This window comes from Halyomorpha halys, unplaced genomic scaffold, assembly GCF_000696795.3.
Source record: "Halyomorpha halys isolate HHAL.00 unplaced genomic scaffold, Hhal_1.1 Scaffold768.1, whole genome shotgun sequence".
Classification (NCBI taxonomy): domain Eukaryota; kingdom Metazoa; phylum Arthropoda; class Insecta; order Hemiptera; family Pentatomidae; genus Halyomorpha; species Halyomorpha halys.
The window spans coordinates 214,001-241,525 of record NW_027107817.1 but is presented as its reverse complement, the minus strand read 5'-3'; the positions used below and the strand labels follow the sequence as shown (position 1 = coordinate 241,525).

At 29.3% G+C, this 27,525-nt stretch overlaps 1 protein-coding gene across 8 annotated transcripts in view; it reads left to right on the top strand.

The window, feature by feature from the left end:
• Positions 1 to 23,643, top strand: part of CtBP (C-terminal binding protein) — a 191,699-nt gene extending 168,056 nt beyond the window's left edge. Inside the window, exons 6-10 of one of the 8 annotated variants that reach the window (XM_067046136.1) lie at positions 1,747 to 1,887; positions 11,247 to 11,465; positions 13,507 to 13,700; positions 17,317 to 17,359; positions 21,826 to 23,643. In XM_067046136.1, coding sequence (XP_066902237.1) covers positions 1,747 to 1,887; positions 11,247 to 11,465; positions 13,507 to 13,700; positions 17,317 to 17,337 — 575 coding nt within the window. In that variant the 3' untranslated portion in view covers positions 17,338 to 17,359; positions 21,826 to 23,643. Of the gene's footprint in view, positions 1 to 1,746; positions 1,888 to 11,246; positions 11,466 to 13,506; positions 13,701 to 17,316; positions 17,360 to 18,504; positions 19,476 to 21,825 lie in introns of those variants that run through there. The other 7 variants (XM_067046137.1, XM_067046132.1, XM_067046130.1 and 4 more) reach the window with 7 other exon arrangements.
• Positions 23,644 to 27,525: the final 3,882 nt, after the last annotated feature.

Sequence of the window (27,525 nt, the reverse complement as noted above, 5' to 3'; positions counted from 1 at the left end):
GGTCAGCAAAGAACAACATAAATAAACAAAACCATATTTATTTATTTTATGCCGACGTTTTGACCTGAGTTTCAAGTCTTCATCAGGGCTATAAAACAAAAGAGATAACAACAACATTTAAAGAAACATACATTTGAAAAGTAAATTTGTACAAACAAATTTAGAATTATATAAAATATTGAATTGAATCATAAATGATAAAAAATTGATAACTGATAATTGAATAGTACAAAATTTTTTAATTGATTGATAATCATGGAAATATGGTTTTGTTTATTTATTTATGTTGTTCTTTGCTGACCGCACCCCCCGACAAACTTCTCCAATCATTAATCTACGGTCAACTATCTACACCTCCTTGTTAGAGATTCTGTGGGTTGGTACGTAGATGGTCCTATAATAATTGCTTACATTTCATCTACTTTCACTTACTGTTAGCCGATATTGTTTGTATACCTATATTTCTAGAATACCTTGCCTGATTTAAAGGAAAGTTGAGGATTAACGTTCGTTCAGGCTGATCTTCATGTTGCCCACTTGCTAGATACTTGTATAAGTGCTCAGTAAACAAAGGAACCGTCCTAGCACCATATCCACATGCTAGTGTTTTTCGGAGAGGCAAACATGGAGGACGTACAATTGGTTTCAACCATTGCACTGGGGTTGTATTATTTTTATTACAAAAAAAAAAAGAAAATGAAAGGAGATTAAATGAAATTAAATATAAATAATTCAAATTAAATATAAAACTTATTATAACAAGTAACAACAAACACCTTCAACCTCCTAACAGCTCTCATGAACCCCCTTTGATTTGTGTACAAAAACCAACTCTGCACGGATCGGAAACTAACTAAAGCGAACTCATACCAGCCAAGCCAAACAACTCATTATACATGTTCATGCATGTGCGAGTTCACCATGGCTTGGCGAGCCTATAGAGGCATCTTTAATAAGTTCCATTATCAAGTTTAATTTGGTCAATTTTAAGTGACCACCACTCATATCATTCTGTTCCTCTAGATCTGTGGGTCCTGGAACACAATTTGTCAGAACTTATTTTTAGATCTCTTTGTTTACCTTTCATTTAACAATTAAATTGACTATAAAAATATGTATCAGGATAAAAAAATATACTAGGAAATCCCTTTTGTCCCCAGCTCTTTTAAGTTGACGTGTTCTGTGTGTGGTCAGATTTCTTCATTGTCTTAAGATTTCTACTAGTTAAGAACCTCTGTAATAGATTTAGAATTGAGTTTAGCGTACATAACAAAAACTGAGATAGTGAGTTTTTTTTTTATATGTATTGTTCTTTAATTGAAACTATCGTAAATTGTAAAAGTGATTCTAATCTTCCTCCTAAATGTATGAATTAAAAAAAAAAAAATCTGTACCACTACAACCCATGGAGGGTTAGGGGATCAGTGCTTAGTAAGGAAATACTGTTACTAGACCAACGGTTGTGCAAGGAGGTGATTTGGTCAGAATCATGCTTGGTCGCTAGATTTTTACCCAATTAAGGGTACCCAATTTAAGAGACTGGGTGGACCCCATGAGGGCTCCAGAACCCACAGGAGTTGACTCACGGCCACAGTGTAACAGAAAACATTTTTCTCCCCAGCCGGATCCGAACTCAGGTTCTTGGAGTTAGTAGCCATGCGCTTTACCCCATAGCTACTGCTCTCCCTTAAATGTATAAAAACAATTTTTTATTATCTTATGCTAATATAATGCGCTCTATTCCAGGTGCTTTCTTAGTCAACACTGCAAGAGGAGGACTTATAGACGACGAAGCACTTGCGACAGCATTAAAACAAGGGCGGATACGGGCCGCAGCGTTGGACGTTCATGAAAGTGAACCATACAACGCGTTTCAAGGTGATCCACGTAAGTCCTACATTGACTTTAGACATATGCCATCTGCCTCTCCCAATAGCACATTTATTTATCTATGCACTCTCCTTTATATTTATTTATTTTTTATCTTTATTTTATTTCATATTCTGTTTCTGTTTATTTCATAGCCAAATACCACATTTTTTTTTTTAATATTATAGGCTCTTTACTGGATGAGTTTTCATTAATATAGTGTGAAGTAGTGAAAAAATTTCTTCCATGTTTAAATACTTTATTTTAATGAATCATGAACAATGTTTGGGGGCCATCCCCCTTCAGCAGGTAATCTACAATTCAAATCAACACAATTCATATTGTGAATACAATAATTTAATTAACTAACCACTATTGTTCTATTTAACAATTATCTTAATAAACTATATCTACAAATTTCACAATTAATCTGTTCTCGTTATTAGTCATAGGATTAATAACAATAATCATATTGCTCTCATTTTTTAAAATAAATTAATAAATAAAATTTCTTATATAATAATAAAAAAGGAGGATCTAAAACCGTTCTGTTAGCAATTCTTGAAATAAGGTTATATTTACAGTAGTGATACCAAATAGATTACAATGAAGCTATTATCTCCTATCTCCATTTCTTAAAAAGAAGAGAAGTCTATTAACAACTATTTATTTAAAACATATTTACATTACTTCTCTACTATATTAAAATTTATAAAATACAATTCTACACTGATGATTAATTATTTAAATTTCTGATTAGAGAAGATGGTCAGGGGGTGCGGCCAGCTTTGCAGTTAATTATCTATGTAATGTGCAATTAAATTTTTAGTGTGTCTTAAAATTAATTGCATTTTCAATGTTTTTAGTTATTTGTATTGCTTTTGTAATTGTTAATGATTCATTAAAATAAAGTATTTTAACGAGGAAGAGGAGATTCCTTCATATTTTTTTACTATCTTTTTAAATATAATGGTATTCTCTGTAAATCAATGCTTCCATATTTGTATATTTTTTAAAGTTTGTCAGATATTGCTTTCTCATTCAAGGAATTCATATATACATACAATCATGGTTTAGGCTGATTGATATGTTTTCCTTACAGCCAATTTAAAAAAAAAAAAAAATTACTCTGAGACAAATAATCAACGTGGACATTGATTTCTGAGTTATGCTATTAGAAATGATGATATGAAGTAGGAAACACAAACTGAACATATTGATGGGTGTGTAGTTGGAATTGTTTAGTTATTTTGTTGTTTTTATTAGATGGTTTTGTTGATTGTTTAAGTTATTGTTACTTGTCAGTAATTATTTTTGGTTTTGCCTTTCTTTTGTTGAATTTTAAAATTTATTATTGTGTTTTATCGTTTTATTTTGTTTCAATATTCCGGTGAGTTTTTGATGCATGCGCTTTATTATTTTAGTTTTTTTTTATCAACTATTGCATGTAAGTTGTTTTTAGTTTGTCAAAATTATTATGTAATGTTATAATTTTATTGTTTTTAATATTTATGATTTGATGAAATTATTTTAAATACTTGTGATCGTGTAGCTTGTTCAGATCATATTAATTTTAATCCTGGTCATTTGAATTAAAATATTACCGTACTTTTTGTTGTCCGAGAAAACCAAACAAAACTAAAATAGATCTTGGAGGGTATTTTTAAAAGTTAAATCAGGTTTTTACAGATAAGTATTTTTAATTTGAAGGATATAATTTTAGTTTTATTATTTATGGAAGAAAAAACTAATTGCATTATGTTCATAAATATTTGCTGAATAAGGTTATAGTTAGTTTTTTACTATCTTATGGTTTGAGAGTATTTCATTCTATCACTTCTCTTGTCATAATTAACTATAGATCAGTCCTGACCATTACCAATTATTGACAGTTATCTGCTATATATTTTAAAATAAAATAAATAGAATTTTATTAGTCTTAACTAATTTCAAATATAAAATATACCTTTTATTATAAAATAAAAAACTCTTTTCTCAGGGCGGATTTCTAGGCAATCAGAAACAGACGACACTTTACTACTAATAATCCTTAAACTTAATTAATAGCTATTTTACAAATGCAATAAATTCCAGTTAGAAACAAAACTAACCAATTACACAATCTTCCTTTGATGATATATGACTGTTGACATCCTCTTGTCCACGACGCTATGTCCAACCTAATAATGGCTTCCAGTCCTTCCCGTTTCTCGCCGACCAATGTCCTCTCACCAGGCCAACCATATCAAGAGTACCCGTTTCCTCTCTTCTATCTTCTATGTTCACTGGTCGATCCAAAAATAATCGATTGTAGTATAATTGCTCTGCTTTATTTGCTATGATTTACGATGTAAATAGTTTATTGATAATTGTTATGTTCTTCTATTTCTTCTTTGATTATTCTTTTTCTATAATTATTGTATAGAAACAACAAACACTTCGGAAGGACACGCACCGCCATCTTCCTTGTTTTGAACAGCGTATTTATTTTAGACAATGAAACTGGTTAGCTTGCTTTTTGATTTAAAATAACAAATAAACAATACTGAAATGATATACATAAAATAAAAACATAACTAAAATCATTCATCTATATATATCAACTATTTATTAAAAAAGAGGATATTACTATATATTTTAGAGTACCATAGGTTCCTTTTTCGACTCTCTGGAGCGATTGATTTTAACAAACAAGGTATCAACAAAAAAGTCATGGTGAAGTGACTATGCTCAATTTCGATTATTAATTTTTTACTAAAGCCTTAGTAACAGAGATTTAAATATGTAGGTTTCCAAACTCCAATGGTAGTAGGTCAACCGATCTAGATAAAGACTGATCAGGTTTAAAAAAAATTTATTCGAACATCAAGACCTAGTAAAGATGTTAAATACACCAGACTTGTAGATAAAAGGCCTAAAATTTTCTCTTTTTTTAAGATAGTAGATTAATAAGGAATAGATCCACCCTAATTCTAGTAATAGCCTTTTGTGTAGTTAATAGTGGCACGGAGGCAAAGTGCTATGTTACTAACTCCAAGTACCTGGGTTTTGAAACCTTCCAGGTTCCCTCCTGGAGTCCTCATACAGTAGGTACCCTTAATTAGGGAAAATCTAGTGGTTGAGCGTGATCTAAAATCAATTCCTTTAATGACCGTTGTTTTCTTTACAGTACTTCCTTACAAAGTACTGAACCCCAGATCCATCATGGGTTGTAGTGGTATAGATTATTTACCCTAACAGATATTTTGGACATGTCAAAACCATGAGGTTTTCTATAGGTCAGATTCTTGACTTATTCCAAGCATGTTGATTCAAATTCCTTTTTAAAATTCAGCGGTTATGTTTATTAATGTATGGTGTAAATCTGCCGAGTTTGAGGATATTCATTGACCTAGAACTTTCCTGCTTGCTTTTAAGCTCATACTCCCTCGGCACACCACAGTGTACTTGACCCTTCGTAAGTATGGAAAAGCCGGGTGGTTCAGTCTTATTGCTGGCCACATGACACTTTGATTAACCGATATTTCCGGAACAGAACTTTTTTATTTTAAGCACTTGATCATTAACTTACAAGTTAAAGTTCCTTCTTGGGTTTCTTAATAAATATAGTACAGGAATTATTTTTGGCAATATTTTAATTGACTACGAATCCTGTCTTGACTATTTTTGGTTTTCGACATGTTGTTTCCACATAAAAGATTAATGCTTGAAGAAGTTTGTCGGGGGGTGCGGTCAGCAAAGAACAACATAAATAAACAAAACCATATTTATTTATTTTATGCCATGTTTATTTATGTTGTTCTTTGCTGACCGCACCCCCCGACAAACTTCTTCAAGCATCAATCTACGATCAACTATCTACACCTCATTATAAAAGATTAATCTCCATTGCTTTTATGGGGACCTAAAAACAGACAAACTGTGTTGGCCACATGAAGTTTTAAAAAAGGATATGATGTCTATATAAAATTAGTTTATTATATATAATAGGGATGTTTCTGATGTTTTAAATGTTGAAAGTTTTAACATGCTAAATGCTATAAGTATAGGATTGTGATCAATCCAATTTAAAGTCGGTGTTATATGTTAAATGTATAGAAGCACTTTGATCTCTTGTGGATTTTCTGGCCAACTTGTTTTGTAACCTTTTAATGTTAGCAAGATAATAAAATCTCCAGCTGTTTCATCACATCATCTTTCTTAGACCTCAATTGTTCCTTGTTTCCTCTCCTAGTTTTTTTCCCCATCACTTTATTATTATTTTTATATATTAGTTTATTGGAGTTTAAAAACGTTCTAAATAAAAACAATACGAACTACGAGCAACTAATCTCTTCAAGTAGTCCTATTAACAGACTCTCGACCATGTTAAATGTTATGTCATAAAAGTAAGATGGTCCAGGTGCAGTCAAAGAAGAAACTCAAATAGTGATTAAACCATTTATTTTGGGACAACGTTTCGCCCCACATTGTGGGGCTTCAGCAGAGCTGAAAAAGATACAAACACCTAAATGATGTGAAAATAAATGAAAAATTAAAAAGACATTCATTGGAACATAACAATTAAATAAGAATAATGAAGGATATTTAATGAAAATGGAAATGAAATAGCCTTTTATTATTTATGCAATAAATTAAAATCATTAAAAAAATACAATAAACATTTAAAGAAGATAGAGAGAAAAAAAAAAATTATATATACATAATAGTTGACAAAACATTAACTTCTATCAATTTTCTTTCCATCTTTCTGTATCCTTTCCTGCAAAGGCCTTCCCTTCGGACAGTAATAGTGAGCACTTCCCGGGGTGACCAGCCCTATTGGGAGGCGAGTTCTTTCCATTTCTTCTTCCAGATATCCCTGTCCCTAGCAGCTCTCTCCACCAGAGGAGTCCTGCCATCCTCTTGAACATATCTTTTCTTTTGACATCCTCTTCTTTTTTGAAGGTCGTATGGAGTTTATTCTGTGGCAATTTTGTAGCATTTGTCATCTTCGCATCGAAGCAGTTGCCCTACCCATGTCCATTTGCTCAATCTTGTCATCTTCAGCAAGAATAATAAAAGGTTTTAGACAATTAATGAAAATGGATATAATAACAGATAAAAAAAAAGAAGAAATATAAAATACTGTACAAACTAAAAAATGGAAAAGGGGAGATAACAATAAAATCACATCCTATGCAATCTTCCTTTATTCTTGATTTTATTCTTATCCCACTTTCTTCATCTCTTAGTTTGTACTGTATTTTATATTTCTTATTTTTTTCATATGTTATTATTAATTTTCTAAGACTTTTTATTATTCATATTTAATTTTTACTTTTAAATAGCTTGCTCAATATAAATAGTTAAATCACTATTTGAAGTTTTCTTTGACCTCCTTTCTATTATTACACATCAGTCGATCAGCGATCTTCCTAAATTTTATATTGTTTTAATGTGATAAAAGAAGGAAATATTTCTCTACTTAACAGTACTTTTTCCATTTAACACACTTTAACATGTTAAACTAAACTAAAGATCATGAATTGCCTTAATATAAAGATGGAGTTAGCTCATATTATATTTAAAGATTAAGCCTTTATATTAGGATTTTTCCTACCGTAACTTTGGATATGAAATACAGAAACAGAGCTTAGCTTTATTTATTGTGTTCAGTGTGAGGTATGTGGCATATAAGACCTAGAATGATGAATTTGTAAATTTTTATTCTTCAAATATTTAATTCTTGATTTATATATTTTTTTGAAATATAACAATAAATTAAAATCAATTTTGATTGTTTGATAGTTAATTTGTTGAAAGAAAGAATTTTTTTTTTACTTCAAAATAAAATTATTACATCATTCTAGGTTGTGTTTAAAGTTGGTATATGGCCTTTTGTATATATTATATCTTTCATTCATTTACATCTGGCTTTTTAGTATTTACTCTTATGACACTATTAATGATTAATCCTTATTTTCTCTTCATTTTTGTATAATGGGTGAAAATATTTTTTATGCACATTTCTTTGGTCTTCGACATTTATTTATAAGGAAATTGATCATTTTCCAAATATGAAAATAATATCGGTGTGTAATGGCGTTGAAAATTAAATGATGTTTGAGTTAATCAAAAGGAATTGACTTTTTTAGTAGAAAACAAAAATATATTTGAATTCACAAATTCACGAATGGTACTGTTACTGTTTCTTGGGCCATTTGCAATTTCAGCCAATATGCAATAAAGGAAAAAAAATAAATTTATCAACTTAAAAAATTATCAAAATTTAATTAACAGAATTCTCATGAATGTTACTATTGGTTCAAGTATCTACTTAAAGTGATAAATAACATGGACTGACACAAAATAATTTCTTAGCGTGTTGTTTTACCCTCCCTTTAGTTTATCTGATCGGACATTAGAGCAGAAAGTCCACTGAATCTAATTTTGAGTAACTTAAAAACATGCATTATAAAAAATTAAATTAATATTTTTATCCATATATTGGCAGAATTAATCAAGATACCTTTGCTGTTCATATTTTAATCTTTGTAAATATCAATATTGCTCTTGAAACCTCCTTAGTTATGTAAGATTAATAGTATAACCACTTTAGGACTGCAACCGTATCCTTAAATTGAGTTGCTGAATGAATATATACTGTGAGTAACAGAAAGTCGATTAAAATTAATTAAAAAAAAATATATATGTATATATATTAAAATTCTATAAAATTTAAATTTGTGAGGTCAAAGCATTAGCAAATAATTAACCTCATTATTAATGTTTATTGCAATCAACTTACGTGATAAAGCATTTTAAGAGTCAAAGTAAAATTCAATGAAAAAAGTTTAAAATTCCATGAATTATTTTTGTTTTAAAGTCACGAGTTATTACAGCTCAAGCAATAAAATATATAATTCTTGTCTGATTAAAAATTTCAAAGATAATCATGAAATTTTAAAATAAAAAACTTGTGTGCTCTGAACATTCATTTATTTTTCCTGAAGGATCAGTTTATGATGTCAAAGCCAAATCTACTAATCAAATAAGAGATTGTTTCTGTTAAACCTCTAGAGGAAAATAAATAAAATTATGCTTTAGTTATATAGAGCCTCAGTTAGGATTTGACTCGGGTCACTGCAGATTTAATTAATCACTCTTAAATTTGAAGTTGACATAATTAAAAGAAAATACTGTTTATTGCATCATATCTGTGGAGCGATAATTACTTTCCTTATCCCGATTTCAAAAAATTGATCTGTAAGTGATCAGTTTCAGTTTCTTATTTATTTATATTTTTCTGGTAAATTTAACGTAATTAATGTAATGTAAGTGGCTTCCTAACGATGGGTATTACCCACTCTTCCAAGCCAAAGAGTTCTAACCATTCCAAGCTTAAAAGAAATCACATTTTGATTACGATTACAAAGAAATAACATTGAAGATATGTAGAAGATGGTCAGGGTTACGGTCAAAAAAAGAACAAATTAGTTAACTTTAAATAGTTGAAAACTATTTATCTTCTACATTGACAACCTTTACCATCTTCTACATATTTTAAATTATACGGTTAACTATTTATGCATACGAAATAACGATGCATCCTTAAATTATCCCACAAATGCTCAGTTGGTTTCATATCGGGAGACTAGTCCGAAACACCAAATATTGTGTCATGTGCATGTGCTTCAAGTATAAGGTAAAAGATTCCTGTGGTATCTGAGTGTGTGTTATCATGTATAAAAATTAACTGTTAACCAATAAATGGAGCAAATTAAATCACAACCTATAGTAGTACTTTCTCAATGTAAGTGTGAAAATTATTTGGTTAGGAAATGTATTCATAAAACCAATAATAACAACCAATAAACCAATATATTGTCAATTGGGAAGATTACATAAAGTGAAACACTCCCTTTGTCATCTTCGTATTGTCTGAACTATCTAAATAGTACTGCTCTTCACTGAAGGTCGGCAAATAATCACTTTCCTCTATGATGCCTTTTTAAGGGTTGAATTTTTTCCACAGGGCACCTCGCTTTAAGTTAATAGTCTCTCAGTCCCTGGCCCATAGTCTTAGCCTATGGGTATGGGTATTTTATACCATTTAAAGCTTGTCACATTGAGTTGTTCGCTAGCCCTTCCCTCTTAGCGCCTGCCTGCTGGTAATGATGGATTATATTACAAATAGTGGACTAAGCTATTAGAAGCATTGCTAAAATATATCAGAAACTCTAGCCTTCTCTGGTCAAGGTATCAGAAAGAATCATTAACCTTAACCAGAATAGAAAGATAACATTTGTTAATAACAAAAAACCAATTTGGTTTAAAAAAAATTAATTGTTGCAGTCTTGGAACTGGACGACAGTAATGAAAATTCTGGAAATATTAAAATTTTATTAATAATGAACATGCGTTTCATCTTATAGCCTAAGGCAGACAACATTAGTTCCATAATAATAATAATAATAATACTTGAAGAAGTTTGTCGGGGGGTGCGGTCAGCAAAGAACAACATAAATAAACAAAACCATATTTATTTATTTTATGCCGACGTTTCGACCTGAGTTTCAGGTCTTCATCAGGGGTTGTGTCGTAGAGGAGGGAAAGATTAGTACTCATTTTATGCCGACGTTTCGACCTGAGTTTCAGGTCTTCATCAGGGGTTGTGTCGTAGAGGAGGGAAAGATTAGTACTGACTAATAATAATAATAGAATAATAATAATAATAGAACAGCCATTTCCTAAGTCAATTATTGTAGGAATTTTTTTTATATTGTAATAGTCGGACTGGCGCTGCTGGAATTGTTAATTCTCCTAAACTCTTACTCTCCTATTGCAATATACAAATTTTTCTAGAATTGACGAGCGTTGTCCCACTTCTGTTTCATCTCGCGTCACGAAATCAATTTACTCATGCATAATTTATTTATTTTTTCTTGAGCTGTAGAACATCGGTAAAGAAGTTTCACTTAAAAAATCAAAGATATTAAAAGGTACAAAAACCAACTTATAGTTAAGAAGAGGAGATGAGTCTGGTTAAGTAACATGAGGACAAATGAGCGATTATTTCTACAATGGATTATTTCAATGCTCACTGTCCAAGTTTACTCCAGATTAACCATAAACACAATACTCATTATCAGGATTTAAAGTAAACATGATTAATTAGTGGGCTGTGGTGTGTTATTATAATAGTGAGTACTTAACTTCTGTTCGGAAAAAATCATTTAGTTGAAGCTTATTATTGACCGCTCTCCTGAGAGTAACATAAGGTCTATAATCAAAAAATTTGTTTAATATCATCATGTACTTGAACTTAAAAAATATTTATTTACTTTATTTATTATGTTGTGTTTTATTGACGTAATTATTTCTCTTTTTTCTAGGTCCATTGAAAGACGCCCCCAACCTTCTTGTGACTCCACATGCCGCATTCTATTCAGATGCGTCATGTACCGAGCTGAGAGAAATGGCAGCATCGGAGATCCGACGAGCTATTGTAGGGCGGATCCCCGATTGCCTGCGCAACTGTGTGAATAAGGAATACTTCGCACCGACAGTAGGGTACCCAGGAGTTCCGACTGCCCCACCCGATGGTACTTACAGTCAGTAATTTTAAATTAATTTCAATAAATGTTTTTTCACCACAATAATAGAACATGATGTGCTTGTATCAAATTAGAACCTATAGTGATAATTTTGTTGTTTGCTTGTCATCCTAGTGCTTTGGTACCGATCGCAAAGGTCTTTTCCAGCTGACCGTTTTGCTCATTATTTCTCACATGTATCAAGTAGTCCTTAGATTGTTGTATAAATCAAATTAAATTTTTTATGTATCGATAACTTTTAATGGTTGCTAATTTATTTAGAATTTCAATCTTTCAAATGACTGGCTTTTTAGTCTTCGTGTAGATGTGTAGTTCTCGAGTTGTTCATAAAACTAATTTGGTTTTAGTTTTTAGAAATCATTTTTTGTTAACCACTTAAGAGTCACATTTTTTTTTTATAACTCATCCTTATTGTATATCTAAAGGGAAAAGAGAATCATCATTAGTAATTTCAACTTCAAAGCCATTGTTATTATTGAGAGCACTAAGTCAGTGACTGAATGGTATCCATTCTTTTATATAAATATAAAGTGTTTAGTAAAGCTTGTGATTGTTCATTTTTACTATTAGAATATTCATTCTCAACTATGTTGTAAGTATCCTTAGCACCCAAATGAAAATATATTTGTTGTACTTTATTAATAATAAGGGGAGTAAGCCTTGTCTTAGGAGTAAGTTGTATTGGATGTTTGGTGTCATAAGCACTCCCATTGAGTTTCATATATCCGGCGAAAGATGGCATAGTCTGGTTTTATGCTCCACTAAGTTATGGACAGATGGAGCGTTTAGGATAACGAAGGAAAATTCTTGGATCCGCTACCAAGCTCCTTTGTCAGAACTCCTCTCAAAGCAATATTATCAGGATTCTGATGAGATGGCACAAGATGCTAATGTTGGGGTTCAGTGTATGTTAAAATATATCCTACCCTGTTGGCTACGAAGGTCTTAAGTAGTTGATGACAAAGCTTAAGCCAACTATGTACTATTGTTGAGTTTGTGAATAGGAGGAGATCCTTTATTTACAAGGTATCTCTGTGATATTGATTTTAATTTCTTCAAACCCATGTTAAATGAAATTTCACCTCATTTAATGAAAATTGTTATGATATAAAGAATTGCCTTATATCGATCTATATCTTAACTCTTGTGAGAACTTGGATGGGGTAGGCCTTTCCTTTGAATACAGCTTCTCTTATTTTATATTTAAAACATTTACTGTGTTATCTGAAGAGTATTGTTCAATGTGGATTACAAGCTTAAGATCATAACGCCTAAAATTATTAGAGCGAATGTAGCCTTTGTATGTTGCCTCCAATATGCTTTGATAACAGTGTGTCTTATTGTACCTTAAAAATATATGTTCAGTAGACAGATGTTAAAAGAATTAGCTTATACTGAGCTACATTTTAGCTCTTGTTTAACTAGGAATCAGTGTTAAATGTTAATGTTTATATCAAATACAAAAATGTTTGTTGCAGACACTCGAATAATCTTTTTTTTTTACATACTGGAGGATTATTGATGATTGACAGTGTGTATGGATGAATGGAATGTCTATACTACTGTTATTTTATATATTTCAGATCTTAATAAATAAAAATAGTATAATTATTTACTATTTGAATTTTTTTGACCGCACCCGGACCATATTCCATCAATCTTTTTTTCTTTTTTTTAACCCCTGTTACTTCTGACATATGGCAGGAGAAAATTATCTATGGGTAGCCGACCTATTCCAACCATACTGGGGGGGAGGGCTCAATTTTCCATTCCACAGGGCCGGGACAAAATAAAAGTTGACCTCACCTAGACTGGAATGGAACTGGAGCAGCTTCACATTCTAGGCTGTTAAGGTGATACCCTCAACTCTTTCAGCTACAAATGGCCTTTACAAATCTTGACTTACCTAAGCTGGTTGGAATAGGTTGGTAACCTGTAGGATAACCCGTCTCGTCACTCCTGCCCTAATTTTGAGTAGATAATGTTTTAACTTTTTTTTTTTATTTGTTGTTAATGAGGCATATTTGGTTTTGCACAGGTATAAATGGCGGATTTTCATATAGCAGTAGCGCCGCTGGGGGTGGACTAGGCTCTGGATTGCCCGTGCAGCAGGCGCATTCTACAACCGCCCACGATAGCGTGCCCCACTCTGCACAGCAACAGCCTGCCCAGCCTCCTCCTCCCCCGCCTCATGCTATAGTCAGCACGTCCCCTGCGGCCGCTATCAATATTGTAAGTCGATGATGCTAATAGTAATAGTAGTAGTTTGTAGGGTTCTCTTCGTCTGCAATATAGTAGCTAGTTCTATCTCTCTCATCTTTCCTTTTCTTCTCCCATCTTCTTTTAGCGGATGTCTGTACTACTGTTATTTTATATATTTCTGATCCTAAATGTTGATGTATTACATAAATATTATAATTTTTTTCTTTTGTAATGAGAAATGATAGCTCAGAAATGAGAACAGATCTATCTTAAAATTATGTAGAATAGTTGAACCCACACATCGTTGTTCATGCTGTTATGCCTCATTAAATTGTAAAAACTTTATTCTTTTAAAAAAATGAAAATTAAAGCTTCTTTCTAGAGACATTACAAATTTATATAAAGCAAGTTAAGAGTAAGTAGATAATTTTGGAATTTTCTAGAGCTGCCATCTCTGGTCATTTTAAGTAAGTCCATCCTATTTACTTCAAATTATCATAGATGGTGTTCTTTCAACAAAACAAATTTAAGAAAAAACTCCATTTATGCAATTACTCCGACTTATGTATCTCAGGTATCCTACAACACAAGATTTCTCCGGAATGATGCTTTAATATTTTTTAAGTATAAAAATTGACTTGTTGATTCTAATTTATGAGGTATTTCAGTTAATGCCTCAATAACACAATCAGAAACCAAAAAAAATTTTTTGAAATTATGCTTACGAATTATTAGCTGTACAAATAATTTTTTCAAGAATTATCGTATCATAACACTAACCCCCAATGCTTCCTCTATCACTATTAGATGATGTTGATAGAGTCTTAAATTTTGTTCAAAAATAAAATAAATTACGGATTTAGCTTAAAACACACAAAAAAAATGTTCTTTATTGTCTATGTGGGTTCAATTATGTTTCTCGTTTTTTATCTCGTGTGTCATTTTCTATCCTGTTGGGTAGTTTTCAATGGGTTGCAGTTGCAAATTGCAATCATGTATAACATTGACTAGATTTGAAAAAGCACTTATATTCGTGGATTTGTTAACTAACTGATGAACTAAAGAAAATTATATTTTTTTAACATTCCAATTTGAAATGTATTGACTAGATGAGTTTGTACTGAAGTTATCTTGAAAGATTCTTAGATACTTCAACTAAAAGCGGCTCTAAATATTTTGGTTACTTTTTGCAGCTTAAGAGACCATAGATTTAAGACTTTTAAATGTATACGAAACTTGATTCTTTTATTATAGTTAATTTTTAATTATTTCTATTTTGTAATAATTGTCGATTATCTGTATGAAACACAACCGTTATAACTGTTCTTTTCAAGATTTTATGAAAAATTGGTATTTTTGCTATTAATAATAAATTTTTATGTTCTAAGAGATTATATATTATGAAACTTTTAATATTGAATCTTTTCAATGTTTCTTCAGTAATTATTCAAATATCTAATCTCTGTATCTTCTTTTCCTTTGGGTTTTCTTTTTAATATTTCATATTCCAGTTGAACCTCTTAAGCATGGCATGATTTCTAACTTCATAGTATATATTTACTTTTTCTGCTGGGTTTTTGTTAATATTTTTCTTCTTTGACTCTATTTTTGCATATGACTGGCCATTCTTTAAAACTGAATCAGTGGTTTTATTTCTTTAGTTTAAGTAACTAACCCCAAAGTCTTTAGGTTAAGTAAGGAACCCTCTTGTTTCATCGAAAACAATTAAATAATTATTGATATTTTATTTTGTTATGATTGGATTCGGGAACCCTTACTGTTGATTTCGAGACTGGGTCGGAGTTTATCTTGAATGATCATCACCATTGACCTCCAATGCTTCCAATTTTGGATGATTTAATGTTTACTGTACTATAAGGGAAACGTAAAATACATGACTCATTGTTGTAATTAGGTTTTCATTGTATGATAAAAGTAGCTTATCGGGTGAGATAAGTAAACAAGATAGATGAGAATGTATTGGAAAAACAAAAAAAAATATATTAATTCAAGTTGCAAACTGAATTTATGAAATTAAAACTTAATAATGAGGCATTGGGTTAGCAATACAATATGACAATAGGATATATGTAGGAAACAACAACAATTCTTCTATCAATTTTACAAATTTCCAGGTCGAAGAGGTTCAACTGTATTAAGCCTTGTTTTTTTCTTAACATTTGATGTCGAAAACAGTTTTATCTATATGAACAGTTATATCGGCATTTGTCATGTGTAATATATTATTAATTAATAAAACAAGACAATGTCAACGGCTGTGAATGTATTTTTTGTTTGTGAAAAGATTTCTACCAGTGGTTTTTTGTTGATTAGAAAGTCCTCGTTTCTGTTCTTAACACATTAATAAATAAATTATTAATTTTTATTTATTATTAATAATAAGGAAAGTATAGAAGTATTTGTTGCATTTTGGGTATCATATACTCTTTCAATTTTATTTAACATTTCTTATGCTTTTAATAAAGGATTCATCAGTAATGAGGAAGAAGCTTAATGTTCGAGGGATTTTTACATTTCACAATATTTGAGAAACTATATCTTGAAAGCTGTTGGATCTTCTATCAGTTCATACTCTAACCATAGGAAATTTAATCTAGTTAACGGATGTTATAGTATTAGATTTGTCGAAAAATCGCTCTTTCATGGTCAAATACTGAAAAACTATTGAAAGGATGCTCAGTACTAGTTTTGGAATGGAAAAACCGTTTTTGACGGTTAAAACAAGCCAAGCCTTGTTGCACTTTTTTTTTTCAGTTTTTGATCATGAAGTAGTGATTTTTGAACAAATAAAATTGCATAAATTTCAAAACTAGATTAAAAGTTTCTACAATTTAAGAACTAACTGGTCTGTCTTATGGTTAGAGTATTTTAAATCTAAAAAATTGCCAAAAATAGAACTGACTCCTTATTGCTAGTAAACTTCTCAGTTATCTGTTAGCTTCACTTGAAATGTCATATTTAGGAATAACATAGAACCAATGACTCCTTAGGTTGTTATTTAATCCTTTTATGAAGAAATCAAATTCGGTTTTCATATTTCTCTGACTAATAAAACTTAAAAGTATTAATGGTCACTGTCTGACCTGTTAGATAGTAAATAAATTAAATTTTGAATCCTTGGAGAACTACGATATATATGATCAATTTTGAACTATGAAATAATATAAGAGAGTATCTGCTTACATTTAAAAATTATATTTCTGTTGTATTTACTAAATTACCGATATATTCTACTGTTATCCTCTAAATGTAATGATATACTTAGTAATTCAGCCAGATATATTCCCTTTAGGTTCAAATAACGGGACAACTCAAGAATGGTTGTTTTGTGAACACTGATGATTAAAATAGTTTTAAATTGGCCTAAAATTCAAATTTAGGATTATTTTTATATAAGTGATCACAAAACTTTTGAGTAGTAGCATTTTAGTAGCATATTTTGGTTTAAATTAATTTTATTAGGGTTGGTAGGTCTCAAGTCAATGGTGAGAAATGATTAAATTAAATAAAAAAGATATCAGTCCATCAGGCTTCTTGATTCATTTTGGATTAAATCAAATCTATTAATTGTCTCTGTTTAGTTTTTCTAAGGAAAGATAGAATTTGATTAAAATATTTGTTGTAGAAGAGGCGTTTTGAAGGTTGAAAAATCTTTTCATAAGCTATAGGTATGTATATTATAATAAAATACATTAAAAATTACATCCTTAAGTTGTTTAATTTTATGATTGAAATTTATCAAATGTCTCTGTTTTTTTTTTGATGGGATTATAATTGCTCGTTCAGCCTCGTATTTAGAAAAACCTTAGTAAACATAAAAAAGAAATACAGGCAAGTGGAACAGTTTTAAATTACGGAGAAATTTATGACAGAAAACTTGTCTACATCAAAATTTAAAGAGAAAAAAATTAAAGTTCCATTAAAAAACAAATAATAGTGATTTCTCATCATTGACATACACCTGTACATAGTACACACTGAAAACAAATTAGGTAGAACTTATAGGATTGAAATATTCTTTTTCTTCTGCTAATTTCTTTAACAAAACACAACATTACAATTTTTTCTCCAAGAGAGGATCAATTTATCGTTAATACTCTATCTCAATTTTTAATTATACTTCAGTCTGTCGGTTTTAATTAGAGTTAAATAATTACAATTTCAACCAGTATATTTATATTAGTGGATGTATTGAAAATATATTACATTTACATATGCTATTGCTATAAAAGTTATTCATGTTAGTAAAATTTACATTTTTTAATAACAGATAGATGGTGGGTATGTATTTATCTAGAGCTTTCGACAAGTTTGCCTGTAGCCTTTATGGGATAATACGATAACTTGCTCGATGGACCCAATAACACTTTTTACCACTGGTAGAGACTCGACTCACTATTAAAAAAATGTATCTTTATCTTATTTTGTATAATTTTTATTTTTTTTTTCATTTATTTTTTTACTATTTACTATTTAGTTTTTCTCTTCTTTAATTATTATTGTTATTATTTTCACTTATTGTAGTTCTTTGCACTATCTTCTTATTCTTTCTAATTACCTCTTTATAACTTTTCCTTCCGTTTCCTAAGTAAAAGGGAAGTTTTATATTCACTGATCAAAATGTCAATTTACATCTTAAAGAAAAAAAACAAAACAAGAAATTGCCCTAAATGTGCAAATTACCATTTCTCTTTTTATGAAATGGTGATAACTGTCATATAGGATTTAAAAGAGAATAAATAAAAAAAAAAGAAAGAAGTAAATTAATTAACTTTTATTGTGTGCTAATTTTTTTCTTCTCAGAAATTTGTAGTTACAGGTAACCGTTGCGCCATACATGAATTCTGGCTCCTATGAGGAGAGTGACTGAATTATGCTTTAATAAGTTTATAACGCTCTCGCTGTCCGCTCAAAGGAGAAGATGTTATGAGTCTTGCGCAAGGAGGCTTTGTAACAAAGTACACATTATTTTTCATTTCATCTTTAACAAAATGCAGTGCACAAAGTTTGACGCAACGCAAAGTTCATCTCGGTGGACTTTTGGAGAGAAAGAGATAGTATGATGAATTTGAAAATGACAATATTGTATAAAAGAAATATTCCGACATTTTTTTCTTTTTAAATAAAAAAAGAAAAGAGAAAGGAAACAAAAACAAAAAAAACAGTCAGATAATGTTGTAATTTCCGATATGCCATTGATGGAGTGAAATTTGTCACAGAATTCAAGTTGTTTTAAAAAATAAAATAAAATAAATAAATACATTGCGAATAATTTAAAATATCAACATAGTAGGCTTAATTCAAATTGTGTTATGAACTTTAGTCATTTTATTAAGTCCTACATAATTACACTTTGTTTTTATCAAATAAATTTTACTTTGGCTGCTTTTTATGTTTTGTTTTTTTTGTATTATTACATTTGTTCTTTTTTTTTTTTTCCTCTATTTTTATTTTTATATAATATATATATTTGCAATTTTAATTTTACTTATTATAAACAATTGGAATTTGAACTGTGATGTAATTGTTTTGAATCTTTTGGAAAGTAAAAATTAAAATAATAATTAATCAGGAAATTGTCTCCAAAATAGAAGAGGCATACCACATTTCTTCCCTGTTATGAAAAATAAATTTAAAAACAAAATACAAATATGTTATCTTTTAAATTTTTCAATTTCGTTGTTTTCTTAAAAGTTATGTCACTACAATATTTTCAATATGTGATGTATTTTCTTAATCTTGTAGTAATAAATGTGTTCTTTGAAATGTTTTTTGTATTCTTGAAACCAGGAAATTAATTTTTTTTTTCTTATTCCATTTCTTCAAACATTCCAATTTAAAAAAAGAAACAAAGTTCTAAAAATATATATTTTTTTATTAATTTAATTCTCTGAACTTGATATTATTACAATTGTGTTATTTAGATATGTTTGTAATTATTGAGGAGGTAAATTGACAGTGCAGTGAATACAACACAGCCATTCTAATGAAAATAACTAACCTTAATTTTAATCTAACATCTATGATTTTCTAAGTTTTTTTAATAATATAATAATGAAAGAAAAAAGAATAAAAAAGGCTTAAAATGTTGAATTTCGTCACTATGAGGGAAACAAATCATTTAACATAGACAGTTTCTAGATCAGTGGTGCCTGACCGGTAGAAGTTTGCAGAACACTCTACAGCCCTCTCCTACTCCTGACTTAGGGCAAAGGGAAAATATTTAAACATTAGGTTACCCTATAATCTCAAGTAACTTTTTTTCCGTATTTGCTAGTGAAAACCTTCCAGCTGACCCAAATCATCTGAAAGGACAATTAATACAATAGTTCTAATAATAACTCGTCACAAAATAATGTGTAGCCGTATCCACCCATAGTCCTTTGGGAACAACTGCTCCCAATCTACTTATGATAATAGGTTCCAGAAATAACTTTTGACAAACGATATTGGATTTTCAAGCATCTAAGAATCAATCAATTATTATAAAATGGAAAATTATGACAAGTCCTGGTCTAATTAATTGTATTCTACTAATATTCATTTATTTTTCTTATTATTATTATAACTACATCTCCTTTCTTTAAATCTGTTTCCAATTATTTTATTTAAACCTGTTTTACGATTCTAAATTCTTTTCTAACTTTTCTGTTTATCTATAAGTTTTCTTTCTATTTTATTGCCTGATTACGCACTTTTGTTTTGTTTTTTTATATTTTATTTATGATGTAACTTTTTTATATTTATGTACGGTTTAATATGTGAAACGATAGCTTACCGCTTGAATCTACTTTGAACTATGATACTCATCGTATTCTTTTCTAAATTTATCTAGAAATTATATAATTATGAAAGATTTATTCCATCTCTACTAACCAACAACCCCATTTGAAAAATAGGAGCTGAAATCTTAAATTTTATTTACTCTAGTGGTTACAGCAACAACTGAAACAATAATTGTAAGTGTTTTTATAATATTTATTAATTTTTTGTAATAATGAACTTTACCTCTTTTATTTATTGTAGCTTATTACATTTGATAAGCTTTTAATTGATTTTATAAGAAACTAATGTTAATATGTTGTTTATTTAGAAATAATACATAAAGAAATTTTTTTAAAAAATTTAGAGGGAAAAAATGATCATTTAGTAGGACTTTGTGACAAATATAAATAATAATAGTTTTCTGTCTATATTATTAACAAAAATTATTTTTAGATTTTATCACTGAAATACCAAGTAAAGATTTTTTACCTCCCTGATAATATATTATCATTATTGTTTTTTTAGTTATGCTTTCATATAACATAATAATGAAGGCTTAGCAATACCGATGTTACTACTAATCGTTCTGTGTGTACATCTTTTCAGTGAAGCCCCTTCAAATGCAAATCTACCGAATCAGTCTTAAAGCAATCCTATTTAAGTTTCAGTCTACTCCTTGGACATTTACCCATTGGTTCAGTGTTCATTAAAAATATATGGATCCTTTTGTTTTTTAAGTAGGATGACTTTACACGTCCAACTTATTTACCACAATGCAATAACCTGAATTATATTTGCTCTGGGTACTGTTCCCTCAATTCAATTCGGTCCAAATATTTTATTTAATTCTTTATTTTTAAAAAGCTTTATGCACTGATCTGCCCTTAGCTTAAGAGGCCACAGTGGAAAGGATAATGTAAATTCTAACTTTGAAGTTTTTAGACAGAATGCGTGAGCTAAGCATAAAGAAATTATATGTCACCAACATTTCAACCCTAGTTGCAAGTTTTATTAAGTTTTAGCCAGCTTTATGACTAATTAATAAATTTTACAATTCACTGATTTGTTGTTTTTACTCCAAAACTGATGTATCAGAAATGAAAGCAGTGGAGAACTGACATTATTTATTTGCAATATTTAATTTAAGAATAAATATAATTTTTATTAGTTTAATACATTTCTTGAGATTATAAAGATTGTATCATAGTTCATCGTAGGTGAAGGCAGAGCCACCAACTTCTGATTATTTTAGAAATAAGGAAAAATTATTAAGTTTTTTTTTGTATGAATGTTTATATAAATTTAGGAATGGGATTTTTTTGTAACAATTATTTGAGCGTATTTCTATATGATTTGTGTTGATTTGTAGCCTTTGAGCAGCGCAGATCCTACTAATCATCACGCGGCGAAGCCGGAGCCTTCAGAGGTCCATTAACAACAGCAATGGAAAACAGAAAACATCACCATCACATCCAAACCTACGATGTACTCTTGACTACGTTCCTAGTCAATGTGTGTTTTTGTGCGTGCTTTTTTTTTTTTTTTTTTTTTTTTTTTTTTTTCTCAAGCCATTACAGTTTTTCGTAAGAGTATCTACGTATAAGTATATGCATCCATTCCGATGCGTATGCCTGTATGTCGTGAACTTGTGAACATTTCAGTCTACCGGGTTGATAAAAGGCTCTCTGTATTAAACCCATCTGTTCTTTTTTTTTTTTAGGATTTACATAATTATCTTCATTGTTATATATAAATATTTGTGTGTATATATGAGATATACTACTTATCTCTGAAGAATCTAATCTAATTATAATTTTGATGGATGGGGATTGAATAAAATTAAAGAAAATATTTTAAAAAATATAAATAAATAAAGACATGCAAAAAAACTTTAGTGCGCGATGAGCATCAAGTAATGGTCGAAGATGAAAACGACTGTGACTAGATCCGCATCGTAGCCAGCACGCACACGCACATAACGTGCCCAGAAGAAGAGCGAGGTGTATGAACATGCAGCGCCACCTCTTAGTTCTCTTTTGTAAACTATTAGAGACAAGGTTTGAATTTTATTTAAAATAAATTATAAAAAGTATAAAAAAAAATTATATATATATGAAACCTTCGGCTCTTATCGATTTGTTTGTTGTAAATTATTGTTTATTTTAAGCGAAGCTTGGTATCTGTGACCCTGCCTACTCATCCAATTTTTATTATAGTAAAACTTATTGTATTCCAACAAAACAAATTATACTATCATTATAATACTGTGTGTACAGGTTCATTGTATAATTTTATTTTTTTTAAATAATGAAATGGAAAAGTGGTTAATGAGATTATAAATCAAATTCAAAATTTTCATTTTTCTATTTTATTTAATAATTTTAGTTTTGTAATGTTTCTCTAGGTTTTAATGGCACCGAAACACAGCTTTATTTCGCTTATTATTGACTTAGTTAAAAGTTATTACACAACTTTGTTCTTTATTTTATATCTGTCCGTACTTATACCACTTCCAAATTACTTGTCTCCTTGTTCTATAATTTTTTTTATTTCATTTAACTGAAATACACATTTGTATCTTGTTTTGTTCTAAACAAGATATATTATAAATAAATACATTAAAAAATATATTATGTAGAAATAAAACATCACATTTGTTTTTATGAAAAAAAATATATATATATGTATAAATATATATATTTTACTCATTTGTAGTTTGTGTTGCGGGCGTTGCCAATCTAAGAGGCATTATTTTTACATTTTGTAAGATATTTTATTGGTAAGAGTGGTTGTTGAAACGTTCGCAAAACAAATCAAGATGTGTTGTAATTGTAAGTGTCGAACATTTATCCAGCTTCAAAAATACTAAGGATGCTGATCCGAATTTGCGACACATGTTCATTATTTTTTCAAGAGAAGAAAAAGATTTTTAGAATGATTTATTAAAAATATAATATGTTCATATGATTTCTTTTTTCTTTTCTTTTTTTTTATATGTTTTAATAATAAGTTTAGTATGTAGATTCATTTCTCTAGGTTTATACATATAAATATATATATAAGATTTTAGCTATATATAAACTATTGTAGATCAATTTAATAGTATATATGGAGAATGTACGGGCAGTACTTCCATTATGTGAGAAAGTGAGAATGTTATAATATTGAATACATGCGATCTTGTAAAGAGTTTTGTTTATTTTCACCCCTTTTCTATTAGTTTAGTTTATGATAAGTTACAGGTTGTGTCTAGGTTAGTTAAGGTTTTAAAGCAATAAAATAATACAGTTAACAAATTTTTACAAGTAAAAAAGAACTTGTGGTGGCAGTCTTGAGACTGGCTGACAGAAGTGAAATGAAAATGAAATAACGTATCAATAATGAGCATGCGTTCTTTATTAATTCTCTTATAGCTTTAGGCAGAAAATATTCCCATAATAATCACAATAGAACAGGCATTTCTTAAATCAATTCTGGTTGGAACTTTTTTTATATTGTGATAAGTAGGGATAGGATTTTTATGTGCTAAAAAATCCGAAATATGTACATAAATATGTGCTAATAAATTGTCGAATATTTAAAATAATATGTATTTATAAATTTTGTATTATTCAACTATATAAATTACTAATTAATTAGTAACTTTATAACTTTAAAAAAGTTACGTAAATATGTATTTATTATATAGTATATGAATAATATTTTAAAGAAATTATGTTAAAATATGTACAAAAAAATGAACTTAGCGAAAACATAGCTGTTCAATAACAAGACATTAATTAGTAATTTTAATTAAACTAATTGATTAATAATTACTCAGAATGAATTATAAATGTAAATAAAGAATAATCCTTACTAAAAAGAAAAAAAACCTTAGAAAAATATTTAAAACTTTGGAAGAAATCAATTATTCAACAGGGTTGGTTACAAAATTATTACAGATTAAATGCATTTTTAAATTTTCAAATAAAAATTTTCGTCGGTTTGACCGTTGGTTGAAATATGTGATTTAAAACAAAATATGTAAAAAAGGCCAAATATGTAAAATAAAAATGGCTTCTTTTGGCCAGAAATATCTTGAAACATCTTTAGTTAGTAAGGAATCGCAGATATCATGGTCAGGTAAAAATATGTGAAAACAAAAATCCTATCCCTAGTGATAAGATATGAGATAGCAGATCACTTAATCAGATCGGCACTGCCAAAATTGTTAATCTCTTACTTCCTACTCTTATTACAATATAAAAGTTTTCCTGCTAGAATTGACCAGAGTCACTCCCCCACCACTTCTTTTTTATCTCACGTTACGAAATCAATTTACTCCATAATAATTTTTTTTTCTCGAGCTGTAGAAAGTTGGTAAAGAGGTTTCACTTGAAAACTGAATAATTCAAAGATAACCCTGTTTCCCAATGCAGTTTAAAATAAAATTATATTATCAAACCCAGCTGTAACTCTTTGTAACATTTCGTTCTCAGAGTTATAAATTGCTATCTCATAAACAATAATTCCTATGAAGTTAAAATTATTATTGGAAGAAGATAGTTGATTGTAAGAAACTAATAATCTTAATAATAATAGCTAAAAATATTAATTTTATATCAATATTATTATTATTAAGTAAATATTGTAAATAATTATAAGTAGATTGTAAGAAGATACTCCAGGTAGCGGTCATTAAAGGTATCAAAATATTAAAAAAAAACTATTTATTGTTAACCAACCTTACGCCCCACTTTGCAGGAATAAATGCAAAAACAAGATATAAACATTGTAAGAATAGACAGAACATTAAAATAAAAAATATTGTCAAAACAACAAGTAGGCCTAAACCTTGGTTAACAAAAAATAGTTTCTTCTACTCTTTTGATATCTTTATTTACCACCACCTAGACTATTATCTTACAATTAAAATGATTATATATCCACTTATGCTATAGATGTGTAATAAGGTTTCAAGAAATGTTGATTCCAACGGTTTATAAACAATTATATCAATACCTAAAAAAAAATATATATTTTTGGAATAAACCGGAAATTATAGTGAGAACCTTTCTTATTCAAATTCTTTTGCAATAATAAGTCGCGATATTTCTGGTTCTGTAGTGCACCTGATAATGAGGTGAATTCAATTTTTTTTGTAATAAAGGAAGATAATTCTCACTACACACAACTAAATAATATTGAAAATATTCTTGACGTTTGAACCTAAACTAGATTATTAAACTCCTGAGAGATTTTCCGAGAGATCTCTTTTGAAAGGCAAACTTATCTACTATACAAAACTAAAATCATCTCAATTGGTTCACCATTAGTAAAGATTTGTACTTTGAATCCATGTGTATTTTGTAATTAATCTGTGGAAACCCGTATTATCTTTATCTCGGCATATATAAGAAAGAATGGATACTACTTACCCACTGACGTATTTGTCAATATATCTCAAAAACAACAATGGCTATATGACGATTAATGATGTTTCTCTATATTTAGTATATGTGCAATAAAGCTGGATTCCGACAAATTCGTACTCTGGTTTAAAAAAAATTATTTAAGTTGTTAGTAGTAATCACAGGAGCGTGGTGGGACTGGTAAGATACAATATTACTAACTCCAAGGACCCAGGTTTAAATCCGGCTGGGCAGATAATTATTTTCTCTTTCACTGTAGCTGTGAGTCAACCCTTGTGGGTTATGAAGCCCTGAGCCCCCATAATTGGAGAAAAATCAGGCGGTTGAGCCTGATCTTGAAAAAATCTTGTATAACCGTTGTCCTAAAAACAGTGCTTCCTTACAAAGTACAGAATCTATAAGCCTTCATGGATAGGGGTTTACATTATTATTATTATTTTAGTAATAATCCAAATTATTAACACTTAGGCTACGGTGGCTACTACTATGGTTAACCACTAAAAAACATAATTTTTTTTTATATACCTTTCTTTTACTTTAAATAAACATTGTATAACGTAATATTTGCTAAATAAAGTTTATATGCTTTTTTTTTTTAATTGTCATCACCCATGTATGTCACTGAATCTATTTATGCAATCAGCAGATACAGTATTTTGCAGATTTTTTAACTGAATAAGGACTCGAGAAGGTTGTTATATATCACCACATTCTCTAACCAACACTTAGACAATGTGAAATAATCCAAACCAATGTAGAGAAAATATTTTTTAAAAATAAAACTTAACAAAAATAAGTTTTAAGATGTATAAAATGTTATTAGAAGTGCATAACAAAATAATACATACGTAATTAAATTTATATACTTCAAAAAAATAAATCCAATAATAAAAACAAATCAAAGGAGTGTAAAAATCCTTAAAGGAATCAGAACCTAGAACAATCGTAGCTGGTGGAAGCTAGGACAGTACTAAACACAGTTTGGGACAATCCAAGGTGAAATGGAAATGCTAGAGCTCTTATCACCACTCCAAATGTGAACTAGAAAAGTTACCTGAATATTAAATATCTGATATAAATTTAAATATAATTTGAGTTAAATTTTCTTCTCTTAATTTGTACTTTCTTTAATATTTTTTCTTTTTATCTGTTACTATTTCCGTTTTCATTTATTGTTTATAACATTTAATTTTTACATTTCATTTTATACCCTTGTAATTTTTCATTTATTTTTTTACTTATGTTAAGTGTTAGTATCTTTTTTTAGCCCTGACTCAAATAAAAATAGTACAAAATATTACTATTTGAGTTTAATTTGACCGCACCTGGACCATATTCCATTTATTAATATTAAATTTAGTATCAGAGACAATATTGCAATGCAGACTCTTCTGGAATTGATTTAATAACAAATGTACGATTTACTTCACTAGTCTTTATCAACAGTCGTAAACCAGAAAGATTTTTTTCTTAGTCCTTCAACCAGATATGTTTATATTTATTAGTTTAACATTTAATAAATGCCTTGATGATAAGGGTTTCCTACTTCATAACTATAAAAACTAACCAGCTTTGTGAAAATCTGATCATGCTGGTAAGAAAACTGGATCAGCTTTTAACTATATCAAGTTAGGTCTGGATTTTAATTTGATATAAAA